This window comes from Talpa europaea (genome assembly GCF_964194135.1).
Source record: "Talpa europaea genome assembly, chromosome: 6".
Taxonomy (NCBI): Eukaryota; Metazoa; Chordata; class Mammalia; order Eulipotyphla; family Talpidae; genus Talpa; species Talpa europaea.
Window position 1 is genome coordinate 2,727,584 of NC_140072.1, and position 18,606 is coordinate 2,746,189.

An 18,606-nucleotide genomic window follows, 5' to 3' on the forward strand; every position below is an offset into this window, starting at 1 on the left:
CACATCCCCAGCAAGCGCGCCTGCAGGACAGAACTTGACTGGTTAGCAAGTTAGCAGCTCCTGAGTCTTTGTTCAACTCAGTTAGCCCTTTGAATAGCATTTGACTAAGAACCCCAGATATTCCTGAAAGACCATCTCCCAGCTCAGACAAACGAATTCAGGCACCGTCGTGAGGCCCATTGTGCTGATTTCACTCGTGGCTCAAGCCAGTTTCAAGTCCACTTAAGAGATTCCCATCCCGTGAAAGCCTGTTAAGCCTCCTCGCTAGGCCAGAACATCTAACTCTGCCGAGCTTCTGGGTTTAAGTGCATCCTTAGTGGTCTCAGCCTGTGACATGTGGCAGAACTAGCATCTGAGGACAAAGATGACAGAACTGATCTTCACCCAGTCCCTCAAACAACGTGGAATGTGAGCATCACTCTCATAAAGGCTGTCTCCCCTTCGTTCTAAAGGGCGTCATGGCACTTGCTGTCCAGCACATCCGAGGTAGGAAATGCGGCCACTGTAGCGATGCTGTAAGGGAAAGGGACCCAGTGATGCCAACATTAAAACGGATCTTCTTCATGACAGTTACGAACCACCTACTGTCCAAGGACGTGCATTGCAAAGAAACCTTCAAGACCATCTAGGAAGAGCTTTCAAACTCACTTGAAATAAATTTGACTTCACCACCCACTGAAACTGATTTCACAAAATATTATCCCTGTCAACATGCCATATGTCAACAGTCCACAGTTTTATTAAAAAAAAAAAAAAAAAAAAAAAAAAACAAAGGCTGGCTCTGATTCATGATGTATCCACTACCCACCATGGGTCATGGCCTGAACTTAAAAAGTACCTCTCTGGTTGGATCAAGAAGATGTGGTACATATATACCATGGAATATTACTCAGCATTCAAAAAACATGCAATTTGCTGCAACATGGATGGCGCTGGCGGGATCATGCTCAGCGAAATAAGCCAAAAAGAAAAAGAAAAATACCGGATGGTCTCACTCATAGCAGGAATCTAGAAAACTTAAATAAGGGACCAGGAAAATGAATAACTATAAGAAAGTGAAAATCAAAATCAACAAAAAACTATGAACCAGAGACACTTTTAGGGGGGCGGGGGCGGGAGGGGAGGGATTGGGGTCAGAATGGGGGGCTGCAATTGTATGGGGAATATAACAATAAAATTTATAAAAAAAAAAAAAAAAAAAGTACCTCTCTGCTACCCCTTTAATCCTGCACAAAGGGCGACTTTGCTCAGTAGCTAAGAGAACTGACTTTAGCCACCCAGACTCAAACCCTGGCACCACGACTTCCTGAGCTTAAGACCCAATTCTAGGACATGACTTCAGCTTCTGCGCCTGTTACCTCATCCATGAACCAGGGAAAACCCTACTTTGCAAATCTTAACAAAACTGAGCTGTACTGTACTCGTGAAGGTGGGAAGATCAAGCCCTCCCTGTGCCAGTCCAGGATCACATGCCGCCACTAGTCAGAGGGACGCTCAGGCCAAACCCCGACGACAGATTTCCCACCAGGCCTTAGCCCTGAGAACACTCCGCTAGCACGGACTACATGAGGGCCGCCCGCCATGCAGCGTGAAGCCAAACAAACGTGGATCATAACCTCGCCAAAATACTTGGCAAGAAATGCTTGCTTCCTTACTCTCTCAAGTTTATTAGAAAGCTCACACCTTAAAAAAAAAAGTCATTTTCACTGAAAATTTCTTTCAATTTAGCCAGTGGAGAATTGAGAATTTGGAATTATCTGCATCTGAGTTTTGGGTTGAGGGGGCTTTGGGAGTAGGAGGGTCTAGTTTCAGGCCGAACCTCAGCTAGTTGCTGGGAGTTAGCTGATCTTCTTGAACTTTTTTTCATACAAAGTTACTTCTAACATGTCCTAATATTTTTGAGATTTCCTCAAGACAAGGCTGGCAGATGAAGGGGAATAGGAGGAAGTTGAGAAGAGGAATATAAACACACAAACCTCTGAAAGGTAGTGGAAAAAGATAACAACCCCATTTATTTGCCACCATATCAAGCTGAACACCCACAGCAGGCAACAGCGGCTTAGCAATCAACCCGGTATGGCCTTGGAGTGTCATATCCAGCCTGTCACTTAATGGGCACATAACTTCGGACAGTAATTGTTTCCCCTGATCTCCTGTCCTCTTCAATCAAGGGGAAATAGAGTTGGGGGCAACTGTGTATAGTGCACAACCAACGCGGGCGGCCCACCCCGAGGCAGGTCATGGGAGCTGAAGACCGGGAGGGCTCCAGCAGCCCCCACCTCCACCCCGCCCCAGGTAGTCACTATCACTTATCGCCCCTCCAATGACCAGCCCGGAAAGGGTAGCCATTTGTAAGTGAGACGTGCCCCAAGCTGCCTTTCCAAAGATGATCTTCACAGGTGGCCACTCCAGCTTCCTTAGAGACTGCTCACTGCGGAAAGCGGTTTATACTGGCACTTAGATTTGCACAAAATTCAATACTAATATATACCATATACCTATATGTAACTCTTTCACAAAGCTGATCAAGTACGAAATGCAGCAAGAAAGATGTAGATGTGACAGAGTGAAACATACACCGTAACTGCCCCGATCAGCTTCAAATAGTCTTCCGAAATTAAAAAGAATTCTGAGCTTTTGTAGTTTTATTAGTAAACGGACACCTATAAATCACTTAGAATTAAGTTGGTGTACACAGTCACACGTCCTTGCCTCAAATGTATTTCACTGATTGGCTTGACTTATTAAAAAGTCCATTTAAAAATAAGTGACTAGAGGGCCTCCCCAGTGGCGCAGCGGTTGAGCGCTGGGTTGCGATGCTGCCCGCAGCCTCTGCAGCGCCGGTTCAATCCCCGGCTGCTCCCCAGCCACCAGAGGAGGGTCCCACATGGCGCGCTAGACCTCTCCTGCCACCCGCTGCTCCCCTCAGCAGTGTACTTCTGTCCTTCTGCCTCTTCTGCATCCTGCTCTGACTCTGGTGAATTCTCTCACCCTCCCACGCTTCTGACTATACCCAGTGCTTGTATAAATAAATAAATAAATAAATAAATCTTTAAAAAAAAAATAAGTGACTAGAACTCATCATTTCAAGTTATTTTACTTTTCTACAAGAATAGGTACACCTCTTTCAATAGTCTTCTTAGTGTTTTCCCCAATTTCAAAAACTGTTAAGTGCAAGTCGACTGATACACATTTAAGGAACAGGCATGAATCTATTCTACCACCAAGAAAAAAAAAGTCCTGGTCTTGTAAAATCAGCCATCGCTGCTTGAATGTACTGTATCCTGGGAGGGCAATTCCTAATGCTTCTACTTTCGATAGTGTTTGAATACAACCCCTCCCAAAATATTTTGTTTAGATTGATTTTTTTTAAAGATTGATTTATTTATGCATACAAGAGATATGAGGCCAGAGATACGAGGATTCACCAGAGACAGAGTGAGGAGCAGAACAGGCGGATCCACTGAAATCCACTGCTGAGGGGAGCAGCGGGGAGACAGGAGAGGTCTGCTGCAACATCTGGGTAGCTCCCTGGCCAGGTATCGAACTCCTGCTGCAGTGGCCACAGACAACTTCATAGCGCTGATGCTCACCCCCTTGCGCCACCAGAGAGGCCCCTCACAAGTTATTTTAAATTATAAAACCTAAATGACATTTTAAAGAAAAACTGCCAAGTAAGTTCTAACTATAAAATCGGTTTAACATTAGACAATTCTGAACTACCTCTAATTTTAAAAATTAAAAGTGCAGACATGGCTCTCGACTCTCCCTTTCCTTTGAGGAAGGCTTGTCCTTGTTCTCGGCACTGTGTCCACCTGGTATAAGCAAGGAGGCCGCCAAATCTGAGGGCCAAAGGAGATGCCACAGGCTGGGCCCCTTTTAAAAATGCCCGAGTCCCCTGAAGCAAGGCCAGTAAAATCTGGGACTAACGCTGGGAACAATCGGCAGAGGGCTGCGTTGGTAACTTGGGATGACAGCTTTATTCAGCACATACTACTTTATTAAGACATGGTAATTTTTTTCCCCCAATGCACAACATTCTTCCCATGTTTATAAAAATTATTTAAAATGCTATGTCTTACCGATTTAGATTGCTGAGAAACAAAATCCCATTAATCTTACTTAAACAGGCATTTTCCCAAGTACCATTCAATTCTTTCACTGCCCCTGAGAAAACAAATCAAGAGCACATTTGAGGAGATAAAGACAATCCTAAATAGCTTTAATTTCTCAGATTATCTTCTAACTTTAAATTCCCAGGTTAATAAAGACAGGTTACACACTGTGATAGAAAACCAAAATTTGGAACTCACTAATGATACCACTGAATGTTTACAAAGAAAATCTGAAAACGAAGCACGTGAGGTCCTCTTGGGCTCTGACGCGGCGTGGCTATCACGGAAGCGTACTTCAACTCCAATACCAGCCACAGCACTCACGATCAGTCGACTTTTCTGATCTTAAAATATCCACTTGATTCCATGGAACACATAACTGGGTATCACATCTGAGGACGAGATGGCCCACATATTCCACCAATGGTAAGCCAGAACTCGGGAAAATTTTGCTCAGTCTTAGACACTTCGGATCTCCCTATACGTTCTATCACAAGGCAGAGAGTATGCAATTGTTACAAAGCCATAGTACATGGTTTATAAAACGTAATTTTATTTTATGTTACTCTGCTGTTACACAGGGCATAACACTTTCACAAGGCTTTTTGGGACTACAGTCAATGATGAGCATCACACAGTAGTGGTCCAACTCTCTAAGTAACAATCACGAGACAAACTGGACACCCTCTCACACGTGCACAAATCTGCATGGAAAAGTACTAAAGTTTTAGACTTGGACTGTGTACTTTATTTTCCCTTTCGAGTGTATTAAGAAATGACATGCACTTTATTTTGCCAAAAGCAATGCTTGTATTTTGGCAACAACATGCTACTTCTGTTACACAGTAAAGTGAATACCAGAACTACAAAGGCAGGAGGTGTAAGTGAATTTTTATTGGGAAGGGAAGTTGTCAACTTCAACAGCAGCAATGAAGAGTGAATAAGGAAACTCCCTGTTGTCACAGACACACAAGCCTCTATCACACAGGACACAGGAGGCACTTGAAATTGTGACCCCTGGCCCAGAAATGTCAATGCTTTCCCATTCAATCTGATACTTCTGGATTCCTATGAACAAGGAATACATGAAGGGCATGGAGAAGTTGCCTGCTGAAAGGAAACCCAAAGAAGAGAGAGAGAGGGAATGCAGAAATGAGGAAGTGACGCAGAACACGCTTTAATGTAATGAGCTACATCTTCATGTCTTCACAGTAATACAAAACACAGTCACTTGCAGAACTGGTTCAGATTACTTAAATACCAGGTGCACTTTTAGTCCTCTACATAAGTGTCTGGAAGTTACTTATGTTTCTATGAAATGAAGCTATTAATACTTTTCTACAGCAGTAACTGCACACCAGGAAGGCCAGGACAAACACAAATCAAGGAATGGAGTTTTCCCAAAGCTGCAGTGTGAAAAGACTATAAACAGTTGATTCCATACACATGAATGGGTTTCTTTGCTATAGGAAATCCAAATGAAATAAGGAATGGAGATGTGTAAAAAGGTTTCTCTTGAAGGGAAGAAGGATGACACCCTGTATGCACTTAGTTTTCTGCCCCTTCTGCCGCATCACATTCTTCTCCTGCACTGTCTGATGTCCATAACTAGGGAAAAAAAGGGAACCATAGTAAGTCACTATTTCTTGATTAGGTAACTGTATCAAGCCCTACTGTGATAACAACATGAATTCTAAGAGAAATAAATTATTCAAACAAGATTATGATGAAGACTAGGAGTTACGTTTCTCAAGACCCCAAGTACTAGCAGCTCCTCCCAGAGTATCTGTGTAGATCTTACCCAGTACATTTACAAAGACACAGACACGTACGCTCTTTGAATACAACCTTTAAATCTTGCCCTGTATCTTAAAATACAAAAATTTCAAGGGAAAAAAGTTAACACCCTTAATGCTAATGCTTGCTCCATTCACATAGTCCAATGGTCTTCTTGAAAGCACTATTAAAATATAATTTATGAAATTAATAAGGCAACAAATTATTAAGTGTGTGTGTGTGGGGAAGCACGATGGGGCACCTAACTGTGTTCCAGTATGCAAAGTGCCATCATCTAAAAGAAGCAGGCTCACTCTGAGTTGCTGCCAAGAGTTAGATGGTAGAGGATGGAGGGCAGTACAGGGCAGCTGCATGCAGATACATGGAGGGGTCTTGAATTAGGATGCTAAGACAAATAAAACTGATCTCCAAGAATCTCTCTAATTTTAGTATGGAATGAAGAAGGGAAGTCAAATATTATTAACTATAATCAACAGCTCTCAGAATGGGTTTCTATTAGACCAACACCAAGACACTAGTGGCAATTTTAGGAAAAGCTCGAATCTTTCATCACCTTTAAATGAGTAAGATACTAAAAACAAACAAATCTCTCTGAAGAGCTCTCACTTCAAGAAAGAAACGCCACCATGTAAGAGATGGCATCTCCTCGGCACATCCAGGAGGAAACAGCACAGCCCAGCCTGCCCCCTCCAGAGCTGGCCATGCGGCCCGGGCCAGTGTCCGGCAGGGCAACAGAGGCACTATGGTGGGGGTGAAGCGCCTTCACAACTTCCATGTTCAGGAACGCTGAACAGGAGTGGTGCTAAAAAAACAAAACATAAGCGCCACAAAGCGCTACCTAGCAAAAGATAAAACACCACCGCGAGGGGTGTGTGTGTGTGTGGGGGGGGTTCCCTTCTTTCACATCATTTCTAAATTTTCACATATCAAATGCACTTGCATCTATAAAAGGTAAGTAAAGCTCAATGTGTATTTTTCCTCTATTACTATCCAAGAAGTAGGGAGAGAAACAAATTATTAAAAGGCAAATAAGCAAAACAGGTTTTAGCCTATGAGCAGGGGTGGAAAGAGAGGAAGTCTAATGACTAGGAAGCATCAGACACAGTTCACAAAATGATGTTATTGAAACAAGGACTTCATACTGCTGTAACTTCCTAACTTGCTGGAGCAAAGGAAGAGATTACTGTAACCCCATACGCGCTATGTAAATACAATTCTCGTATCTTTGCTCCAATGAAATAGTTGTGTTAATATTATCAGCCCCTGCAATCTAGGCAGCTTCTGGGGAAGGTGTGATAACACGTCCACTCAACTTGAGAGCCTGTCCACAAAAGAATGGCTATCCTACCCAAAATACTAACAAGTGATCAATATTCAATTCATGCATATATACGTAAGAGCTCCACATAACTGCCCCCAAAATAAACTTTAAGTACTTTTGCTCCTGAAAAGGAAACAAAAGAAAGAAAACTCACTGTTAGGTTGTCTCTAAGCAACTGCATGATGAGGGTGCTGTCTTTGTACGAATCTTCATTCAGTGTATCAAGTTCTGCAATGGCCTCATCGAAAGCCTGATAAACATTAACAGCTGCAGTGAACAACATTTACCTTGGCACAACCTGGTCAGTCTATAACTACAAGTCATTTTTTAATAAAATGATTTAACATCCACTTTGTGTTTTATTATCAATTAAAAACAAAACTCAATGGAATCATTTCCTCAGGGTAAGAACTTAACACGCATGACCTGAAACATAAAATTACCCACACCTCCCTCAGCAAACAAGCACTTCCTAGCTCTATCACAGGACACAGCACAGCAGTGATGACCCAATATACCACCAATCATTAAGAACTTTTATTTGTGGGCCTCCCCAGTGGCGCAGCGGTTGAGCGCTGGGCTGCGAAGCTGTGCGCAGCCTCTGCAGCGCCAGTTCAATCCCCGGCCACTGGCGAAGGTCCCACATGGCGTGCAGACCTCTCCTGCCGCACCTGCTGCTCCCCTCAGCAGTGTATTTCTTCGTCTGTCTGCCTGTTCTGTTCCCCGCTCTGGTGAATTCTCTCACCCTCCCGTACTTCTGATTGCACCCAGTGCTTGTATAAATAAATAAAGAAAGAAAGAATTAAAACAAAGAACTTATATTTGCAAAAACCCATCTTCTACTCTCCCATTTTGAGACACACTGAGGAACTTAATTATTGTCTAGTGACCAAACATGGCAGGTGTTACTTTCTAAAATGCTTTACCTTTCTTTCATGATTTCTTTGATTATTGTGACCAGTCTGCTCTTTAGACAGGTATTACTGCAGTTTAACCACAGTTGGGAGAGAGGAAGATGTTGAGAAGGGTGGCTGAGAAGGTTAGAAAAAGGAGGAGATACCCAAGAAGAATTCCTAAAAATGAATATACCTATTATCTCAAGTAACCTTAGCTAAAGAGGGTATTTCTAGTCACATCTTACCGTTTTAGCCAGTGTGCAGGCAAGCTCTGGGTTATTAAGGATCTCATAGTAAAATACAGAAAAGTTAAGAGCCAGCCCCAGGCGGATGGGATGTGTGGGTTGCATCTCTTTCTTGCTTATATCAAAAGCCTCTTGGTAAGCTCCCTGGGAATTATCTATCGTTTCTGTGAAGGAAAAACAAAGAAATACTGAAAACATCTCTCCAGTACACAGCACATCAACCTTCCTTTAACATGTGCTTCTTGCTCTCAGCAGAATCAGATTTTTCTCTACAGTTTTTTTGTAAAACCACTTTAGTAAACAAAAACCATCTTGTACTGCATGTTTAAAACTATAAAGTCCTTTGCTTATGTTCAATTTTTAAAAACCATGAGATTATTTTATCTCTAAGGCTGAGACAATTTTCTTTTGTTATGCCTTATTACTTAGAAAATCAGCAATTAAAGGTAATTTGACTGATGTATACAGCAATAGTATCTCAACAGAAATAATATAGCTGGAATACCCCTTCTCAAAATAATGCAAACATTTTATAAAGATGTGAATCAAAATCTTTATTTTTGTGATTTATTTGTAGAAACAATACTGATTCTGGATCTAGGTATTTTATGAAAGGCACCATATCAAAATGCCAATATGTACAATAAAATCCGCCATCTTACCAGAATTTGATTCCAGGCCTAATGAAAATGTCAACATTTCTCTGATTCCTGAATGTGGCCCACTCAGACCTATTACTTTAGAAGTACTGACCTAACAGAAATTAAGTTATCCCTTTATGGTCTGAATGTGTGCATTTTCCTTCCTCTGAAACAACACATTGTTAATCGAAAGGTGCTGGCATGGCCCTCACGTCCTAAGCAGTTCTTGTTGTTTGGTGCACACAGAAGAATACAATGAGTAATTGTGAGTTCCTGAGCTATAAGTAGATTACACATAAATGCCAGACCATCTGAATATACATACTATGTGTGGGACTAAAAAATGCCAACATATTGGCCAGAAAGGAATAAATCACATTAATGCATGTTAGAGTCTGTGTAAGTATTTTTCACGTTCAATTCTGTTTATCTTTAAGACAACAAAAATTATACATCAATGACACAGATTTTGTTACAGCAGGGTATAACAGTTATCTTTCTGTAAATTACACTCATCTTTAAATGGTAAAACTCTCAGTTTCAGTGAGCAAAAACACTCTGTGGGGGTAGGAAACCATACTAAATATTTGGGGCAGGGGAAATATCCTTTTTGGGTAGAGCAAAATTAAGAACCGTACATATTTTGGAAAAAAATAAGGCATTAAGTGATACATCTACCTAAAACTTGCTTGATAAATTTTGTAGCAGGAACACAAAAAATTTAACAGCATCTGTATTACTACTCAACTGTCAATACTCCAGGAGTATAAATGGGCTGCTAATAACATCAGGTTTAATATTTTTCTTTTACAGTCAAGTTATAGAATTCAGTTACCTTTTCCCTCATATCTGTTTTTAATGACAAATCACATACTAGAAATAATACTCCCATCTCACTTTTCCTTAGAAATTTGGTTAGATGTAGTGATAGTAAATGTCATAAGCCTTTAAGGTAGGTAGCAGTTAATAAATACATCAAAAAGAAAAAGTACATCCTGTTTTTACATTTGATACATAACTCCCAGTTATCTTAAGTTTCAAAGTATACTACTACTAGAGGTCACGTGACTGAGGCACACAGAAGGAAATAGAGCCGTCTGCTGTCTGGCCCAGTGGACGTGGTACGGATCTGCATGGAGGTGCTCTCTGAGAAAGCCAACCCCACTGAACATTTTATCTTGAAACTGGGATATTCTCCCAGTTGGGATTTTCTTTGTTTTTCAGCTACCTTTAAGATTATTTGGTATCCCTACTTTTATCTGAATGGGGAAGCTATGTACCCATTAGGAGAATCTTCAGCTTTTTTCAAGGAGATGGTGTTTAACGGATTAGCCAGGTTAGCTCAGCGAACAAACAGCCTAGCTCTGAGCATACGGCTCCTGATGTTTTACATTTTCCACCTTCCTATTTCATCCATTAAGCTAGCCAGCAATCCACCATCCTTTAAAGGTTGTTCTCATAACTGAACAAAATTTACATAATCTAAACAGAAAAAAGTTACAAGAAATAAATTTATTACAAAAAAAGTCATGTGCCATAACACAATCACTCAAAGCATATATGCGAAGATCTTTGGGGCTGAAATGATGGTGAACCAAATCCTAAGGCATGAAAGATTATAATCTGCTAAGACAATAAAAACCAGACATATCAGAGAGTCTGAGATGAATTTTTTAAAAGGGCATTACTGGAATACAAACTCAGGGCTAGGTCTTCTTTTGAGAGTAACAAGGTGACATTACTCATCTGTTCATACGGATGGCCAAGACATGTTTTCAAGTTACAAAGGAATAGGAGGCGATGGTCAGTGTCCCAATTATCCTCCCTTCCTTTTTTATAGTTTAGCTTTACCCTTAAACCAAATATACCTACGTTTTCGATCATCACCACATGCAACTTCGGCGAGGTACCGGAAGTAATCTCCCTTCATTTTCAGATAGAAGACCTTACTCTCTGGATTGGTTGCATTGGCTATTAAATACTTATCCAACAATTCCTGAAAAGGAAGAAAACAAAACATTAGGTATAAACAGAAAGCTATTTCATTACAGACAAGAACTCACAATGAAATGCTTTTGAATCATTAATGACTACAGTAACTCCACACCCCAACCATGGTCCTGAGGCATGCGCCGGGACAGGGGCAGGTGGGTGCCGTTGGCTGAATGCTTTGGTCCAGAGCAAGTAACAATTTCCAATGGGAAAGTCAGATCACACCAACTCGTTCATTCACCAAGCACTTCCTGACATGATCCAGGTGCCCAGCCTGCATTTAAGCAGAGGGGATACAAAAGACACACGATAAGGCCCTGCCCTCAATGGGCTCACAAGCCAGCACAGAAAGGTGAGCGCAAGCACCCACTGTCCCCTGGCGTTAAGCGGTAAGGGACCAAGGCGCTACAGAAGGGAGGATTTGGCTCTGCTGGAGACGGTCACTGGCTTCCCTGGGGCAGGGAAGGAATGGTAGGTATGTAGCAGCTTGGAAAATAAGGCTGTGCAATTAGTTTAGGAAGAGAAAATTGTGTAAGACACTGGGTGTGAAAGAAGAATGCCATTACTGAGAGCCAGGCATCACAGCCCGAGGACTACTCCCGCACTCTGCAGACAGCGCCTCCCCAAGAGGATGAGAGCTAAGCAGTCCACAAACTTACAGAGCAATTGACAGTCATGCTGATACAAGATTATTTTTTAAAACTGGATTAGTATTTAAGTAAGTCTTTTGTCCCCCATTCCATACAAAGAAGTGTGCACTTCAATGAACTAATGTTTGTCAAACTAAGATATTTGCACAAGATGTGCCTGGGAGAGCAGAAAGTATGAAAATATGATCACTATCTTCTGCCAATAATTAAAAAATACACTTTTTTAGTTAAAATATAGGATAGAGTAAAAATCTCATAGAAATTTTAATATACTAATAGCTAAACCGCACAGGTTTGTATGGGGAGTAAAACCAATAAACATGTGTAAAAGCAGAGTATATATGTCACATGTGACGTGCTCAGTAAATGTCAGTGATGCTCATTCAGGTGTTCCTACTCTTCTGCCTAAGCACAAAGTTTGAGAAACACTGATCTACGCAAAGTGAAAGTTAAATAAAAATATCAACTGTGATAGAAAATTGAGAAGCCTGGAGAATAACCTAGAGTAAAGTAAGACTGTTTCAAATTCATACAAAAACGTTCCTGAAGAAGTAAAAGGGCCGTTTACAGATAAGGTTTAGAAACCACAGCTCTAACTCACAAACTGTTGTTTGTCTGATTGAAAATGGACAACAACATGGATGGGGCTAGAAGGAATTATGCTCAATGAAGTAAGTCACAAGGAAAACAAAAAATATCGGATGATTTCACTTATAGGAGAAATACAGGGGAACCGAATAAGGCATCAGGGGAAAAATAATAGTAAAAAACACAACAAAACAAAAATGAACAGACAACGATAAACCAGAGACATTCTGCAGGGCAGGGGGAGGGACAGATTGGGGGAGGGAGGGCGCGGGGGGGGGGGGGCCTGCGGTGATGGCGCCCAGGGGAACTGGTGGTGCAAATTCTATGGGGACCACACCTGAGGGAAAAAAGCAAACATTGTTGAAAAATGAACAATGATGTAAAATACATATAAATACAAAAGAAATTTTTAAAAATGGACTACACGGGGCCTCCCCGGTGGCCTAGGGGTTACGTCTCAGCACTATCACTTAGCCTACGAAGTGTGATCCCCGGGCCAGGGAGCTGACACACGCAGGGTGCAGCAGACTCTCCTGTCTCCCTGCTGCTCCCCTCAGCAATGCATTTCAGTCCATCCACCTGCTCTGCTCTCTCTGGTGAATCCTCTCACCCATCCACCTCTGGGCTGCACCCTAGTTCTACACAAAAATAAATAAAACCTTTAAAAAAATAAATAAAAATGAACTACACAAAACACAATTAAAAGACGTAAAGAGAAAAACATTTCAAATGTGTTAAATCCTTTAAGATATGGTTGGATTTAAAAACAAAACAGAACCTGAAAGGGATCTGAAACTTAGGGAAAGTTAAACATTACAGGAATATTATTACATGATGAAACCCCAGAAACTTATACATTATAAAAGTGTCAAGTTATCAAAACTGTGGCTTAAATCTGGAAAGTTCATGGGCCTCGAATGCAGCAATAGATGTCATTAAAGGCCACACCCAAACACCAAAGGCAACTGTGAAAACAAACACTGCTTCCACACCACCATACTTCTAAAATGGAAAAAGAATTTCAGGATCAGATGGTAGGAATTTCCTCTACTCAACACCACCAACACAATTTTAATAGTTATTAAATTAAGCAAGAGCGGATTCTGAGTAGTCTCGAATAATGCCAACACGGGTTCAGACTGTGGGAACCACCTCCTCTGCGGTACTCACACTGTGGTGCTACAGTGTAAGATAAAGGGCCTCCCCCTTTCTTAGCTCCCCCAATGAGTCAGTGAGTCAGATGCTATCCCAGAGATCTCCGAAAAGCTGCCAGCTCTGGTGAAGACATCATTTAGTCACATTAAAAACTAGGCTCTATCTTTAAATCTAGTACCTTCTGCTTCCCACCGGCACACCAGCCTGCCAAGGAATCAGGAAGCTGCTGCACAGCTACTGTATTAGTAACTACACAGTCACAGAGGAGCTAATGGTAAACCTTTGCTTTCTAAAGTTATTAACTTTGAGTACTAGTTTGCAATAGCCGTTACGTACGATTTACAGTGCTGGCTTTTATAAAGTGACTTGTGCATTACTTCATCCTGGAGTGTCAGCCAGGTATCATGGTTCTTTGTCAGATGCCACTAGCTCTCTGTGAAGGAAACAACAGGCACATAATAATTCTGTCTTCCCATAAGCTACCAGTAGCAAGACGTAGATTTTAGCCCAATGAAAAGGCCATGGATTCTGCTTACCAACATGATCATGGCTATCTGAGGTATTACACTGTTAATTATTAATTATTAATGCTAATTAGGGTAAAGGCTATAAATACTAAATGATATAGCCTGTGTACAAATTTTTGTAAAAATTTTTTAAATTATTAAAGACAAACTCACTACAGATCAGACCAAATGACAAATGGCTCGACGAACACCTCTCCAGACAGACACCGTGGGCCGTCAGGAGAGGGGAGAGGACGATGGCTGAGGATTAACGTTTGCGTAAGGTAAAAGCTCCCGCGCTGACTTTTCCTGTACTGACTTCTCCTGTACGTCATTCATGTCAATGAGACAGGAGAGTCCCTTTGTAACTCTTCAACCAGCAAAATTCATGATCCTGGGAGGCTTGGAAAATCAAGAGTCGAAGGCCTGGGAGACTGGGGAGGCCTCCAGGGACACCTGACTGAGAGGTAGAATGCAGACTCTGTGAAGTCAGTGTACTTACTACCCCAAATTACAAGGTGGATTAGCCATTAAGGATATTCTGCATCAAAAAAATTCAAATATGAGCTAAGTCAGAGGAAAGAGGAAAGACTACAAGTTACTACACTGGTCACTTTAGAAGATGCTAAAGGACCGTAGAATAAACTTAATCTCAAAAAAATTAAGGTGGAACTAATAATAAAGTGGAAACTAAATGATACATAAGGAACAAAACTGTCAAGAATAAATATTGATGCATGTACAGTAACTATTCTCTCTCACCCCCATGTTTTAGAAAAGAGCAACAAAATCCAAATACTAGCTCCATCTCGAGGAGTGAATTTTTCTGCAAGTAATCTCATCCTCACTTCATCAGATTTTCCAAAACAATTCACTTGGCTTCAGTGGTAATATTCCATGGCATTCGACAAACTAAAACAGTATCTTTACCTTAAATTCCTTTATAAGTAATTTGTTTTACAAAGATACTCATCCCTCATTACATAGCTTGTTTTTTATATACAAAACTGACATATTTAAGGGGCCTCCCTGGTGGCACAAGGGGTTAAGATGCAGCATAAGTTAGCGCCCAGGCCAGGGAGCTGACCCACATGGCGCAGCAGACCTCTCCTGTCTCCCCACTCCTCCCCTCAGCAGTGTATTCCAATAGATCCACCTGTGCTGCTCCCCACTCTGTCTCTGGTGAATCCTCTCACCCACCACATCTCTGGCCCACACCCCAGCTCTTGTATGCAAAAATAAATAAATCTTTAAAAAAAAAAAAAAAACCAAAAACTTGACTTATTTAAGAATAGGTTAACTGATAAAGAGCCTTAAAATACAAGCAAGATAGCAACAGGAGACACAAATGTTCTGAGGATTTTCAATTTTCTCTATCAGATTACTGAAATATTAATAAAACACCATTAACATTTCAATCTTTAACTTTAGGTACATGTACCAGTCACAGTCCAGCTGTTCAGTCAGCACATATTACTATAAAAGTTTGCTTTTTATATGTGTATAATATATATACAATACACACACGTACACGTCAGAGTTCCATTTCAGAATGTGCCAAGCTGCGCTCTAAGTGCTTTATCATGTGTTATTTACATATGAACAATCCATTATGACAACTTACACATAAGTAAAAAACCACACCAAAGAAACTTGATCAAAGTCTTACTGTTAATTAAAAAGAGCCAGAATCTGAAGCTAGAACTAGCATTTTTAAGCACCTCCCTATATTAAAATAAAGGATATCATATCCTAAATCCTAAAGTGGAACATATCTAAGAGTGAGGAGTCTTTGGTCTTCAGTTAGATATTTAATGAGTAAAGTAAAGAAAAGAATTCTCAGCACACAAGACAAATTAACACCTGGAATGTTTATCTAACAATAACAGCTAAATATTCTTAGTTTCCAACTTCAAGTATCATAGAACAAAGAACCTCTAATATAATATGGGAGAAAAAAGTCTCTAGACAAGTCTTTAAATTAAGTTGGCAATTCCAAGAGACTGAAATGAAAGCACAATCTGAAGACTCAAGAAGTCATATTTCATTCATCCAGAATGAACTTATCCACGTAGGCCCACTCTGATTTGGGCTGAGATGACCTTTCTGAGGGTGAAATTAAAGGAGAGGTATGGAGAGAGGAAGCCTAAGGGACAGAGTGCTGAACCAATACTCTCGTTCTAGAACCTCAATCTATTATAGAAAGTTCCCTTCTTTTCCTCTTCTACAAAATTATCAAAATAAGGTCTCCAGTTTTAAGACTCTGTGATCATTTAAGGTACTAAATCAAAAGAACCACCTGTTAATCAGATTCACCATTAGATAAAAATGTTCCTTAAATTTTCTTTGCTCACACAACCCCTCCACGGCACGCCAATCACGGAGCACAGCGCCGCCCCAAAGCGTGACCACCCATCACAGTGCCACAGCGAGCCGACATGGAGGCCAACAGCCAGTGCTCACAGGACGCGCTACTTTAAAATAGTATGGTTCTTTTTTTGAATTATTGTTATGAAAGTAATTACATGCATGAGTTAGTGCCACTTCAGATTTTTTAAAGAAAAGCAAATTTCCCCACTGTTTTCTCACTGTTCCGCATCTCCAGCAAATTTTTTTTTGTGAAAAATCATGACCTTCTACTGATATTTCCAATTCAAACTCAACACCACAGAATCCTTCCTCCCTTATTTGTACTTTCTCTTCACATAAAAGACTCTGGTTTCCATGAAAATAGCCAATAAAGGTACATTATATAAAATCTGAGAGAGCAAAACGAGTTTCTTGCCCCTCTGTGGACCCTTAGACAGCCCGTTCTTCTTCCCTCACAGCAGCCACTATTACTAGTTTCTTGTACACCCCCCCCCAGACATTTTATACAACTACAATGCATGTTCCCACGCCCTCACGCTAACACACTACATGTTCCACACCTTGCTTACTCCATGCAGTCAGCTCTCCCGACCATTCGTGACTCCACAGGAAACACTGCAGCCAGCACCCACAGCGTGGCCGTGCCCTCATTATTTATACAGCCTTCTCTGGAGAACATTTAAGTTGCTTCAAATCTTGGTATTTCCAACAATATACCAAATGTACACTTGATCCTTAGTGTGAATTGTCTAACTGTCCTCCCGGGAGGCAATTCAATTTCCAGTTCCATTAGGGATGCATGTGTGTCCTTACCTCAGCATTCTTTTGAACAGAGGGTATTATTAAACAGTCCAAAAAAATCTCCAATCTGGTAAGTAAAAAGTATCTGACTAATTTTAATTTTATTACAACGAAGTTGAAAATATGCATGTCTTTTTCTATCAATTGTGCTTCTATCTTCTGTCATTTTCCTTAATGAGGTTTTTTTCCCTTTTTTGCAGTTTTTCTCCGATTTGCAGGAATTCTTAACATGTTAATGATGAGCTCATTTTCCAGATGTACCTGATATGAACGGCATGTATTTAAAGATTCCACCTGGCAATAAAACTGCACTTATTAATATTTTTCTATTTTACTAAATCAGATCTAATAACCACCAACATTTCTAACCAACATGACAATCACAAGTTAATGTGACTGCTCAATTTCAGCACTGGTAAAATACCTACACAAATAGATTTTTAATTGAAATATAAATCTGAACGCATTTAGTTTGTTTACTTGATATGAAATATTAACACATTTTAAATGGTACCTGAAAAAGGACCTCCCTAGTAGCAGAGGGGTTAAAATCTCAGTGTTATCAGGCTATCACCAGCCACTGCAACATGAGTTCAGTCCCCGGCCAGGGAGCAGCCCACATGGCGCAGCAGACCTCTCCTGTCTCCCCGCTGCTCCCCTCAGCAGTGGATTTCAGTCAGTCTGCCTGTTCTGTTCCCCACTCTGTCTCTGCTGAATCCTCCACCACCTGCACTCTGGCCTATACCCCAGTTCTTATATGCATAAATTTAAAAAAAAAAAAGAATCTTAAAAAAAAAAAAGCTACCGGAAGAGCAGCATATCAGAACCCCCCCCCCCACCTCCTCCCCAGCATGGAGTACTTGAGAAAGCTGTGACTCACCACCTTAAAATAGATGGGCAGAAACATGACTTTCTGATTCTGGCAACACAGTGAGTCTGAGCAGACTTTCCCCTCTTCTAAAAATAATCCATATGCGATAGAAACAGCTAAGAAACACTACAGCAGGGCTCTGAGAAGGGGAGAGCTAGCCAGGTGCCAGCTAGGGAGATGAAATGAAGAACAAAAAGCGAAAGTCCACAACACAAAGACGGTGCTAAAAGGGGCGCGGGCCCTAGAGAAACACTGTCTACCAGTCTAGAGAAGCAGCAAGGAAGCTATTTTCTGGGCTTTTGGGGAGGAACTGGCGGTGATGGTGAACATTGCCTTCCACAGAACTAAAACCCAGACCTATGTTCTGCGCAAGTGAGAGTCAAAATTTTACCTCATGCATGTTGTGTGAAAAACTCTATAAAAATGAAGTCAAAGCTTAGTGTATTCAGCAGAAACAAATCACTAAAACCCCTGCGTAAAGATGCTTTCATTATCTGAATCACGTTTTATAGATACAGCTATATTTAACGGTTATTAAAAACAACACAAGTATTCGGGAATTGATCCACCACATTGAGAAATGCACAGCAGTCTTAAAGATGTGTTTTTTAAACTTGATGGATCAAACAGATGCCCAGGACTAGCTTCAAAATGATGG

At 40.9% G+C, this 18,606-nt stretch overlaps 1 protein-coding gene across 2 annotated transcripts in view; it reads right to left on the reverse strand.

Moving 5' to 3' along the window:
- Positions 1 to 5,635: 5,635 nt before the first annotated feature.
- YWHAQ (tyrosine 3-monooxygenase/tryptophan 5-monooxygenase activation protein theta) overlaps positions 5,636 to 18,606 on the reverse strand; it is a gene marked incomplete at both ends in the record, with an annotated part of 28,849 nt that continues 15,878 nt past the window's right edge. The window contains 4 exons of one of the 2 annotated variants that reach the window (XM_084235103.1): positions 5,636 to 5,723; positions 7,388 to 7,483; positions 8,375 to 8,538; positions 10,888 to 11,011. In XM_084235103.1, the coding sequence (XP_084091229.1) occupies positions 5,664 to 5,723; positions 7,388 to 7,483; positions 8,375 to 8,538; positions 10,888 to 11,011 (444 nt within the window). Of the gene's footprint in view, positions 5,743 to 7,387; positions 7,484 to 8,374; positions 8,539 to 10,887; positions 11,012 to 18,606 lie in introns of both variants that reach the window. The other variant, XM_084235104.1, reaches the window with a different exon arrangement.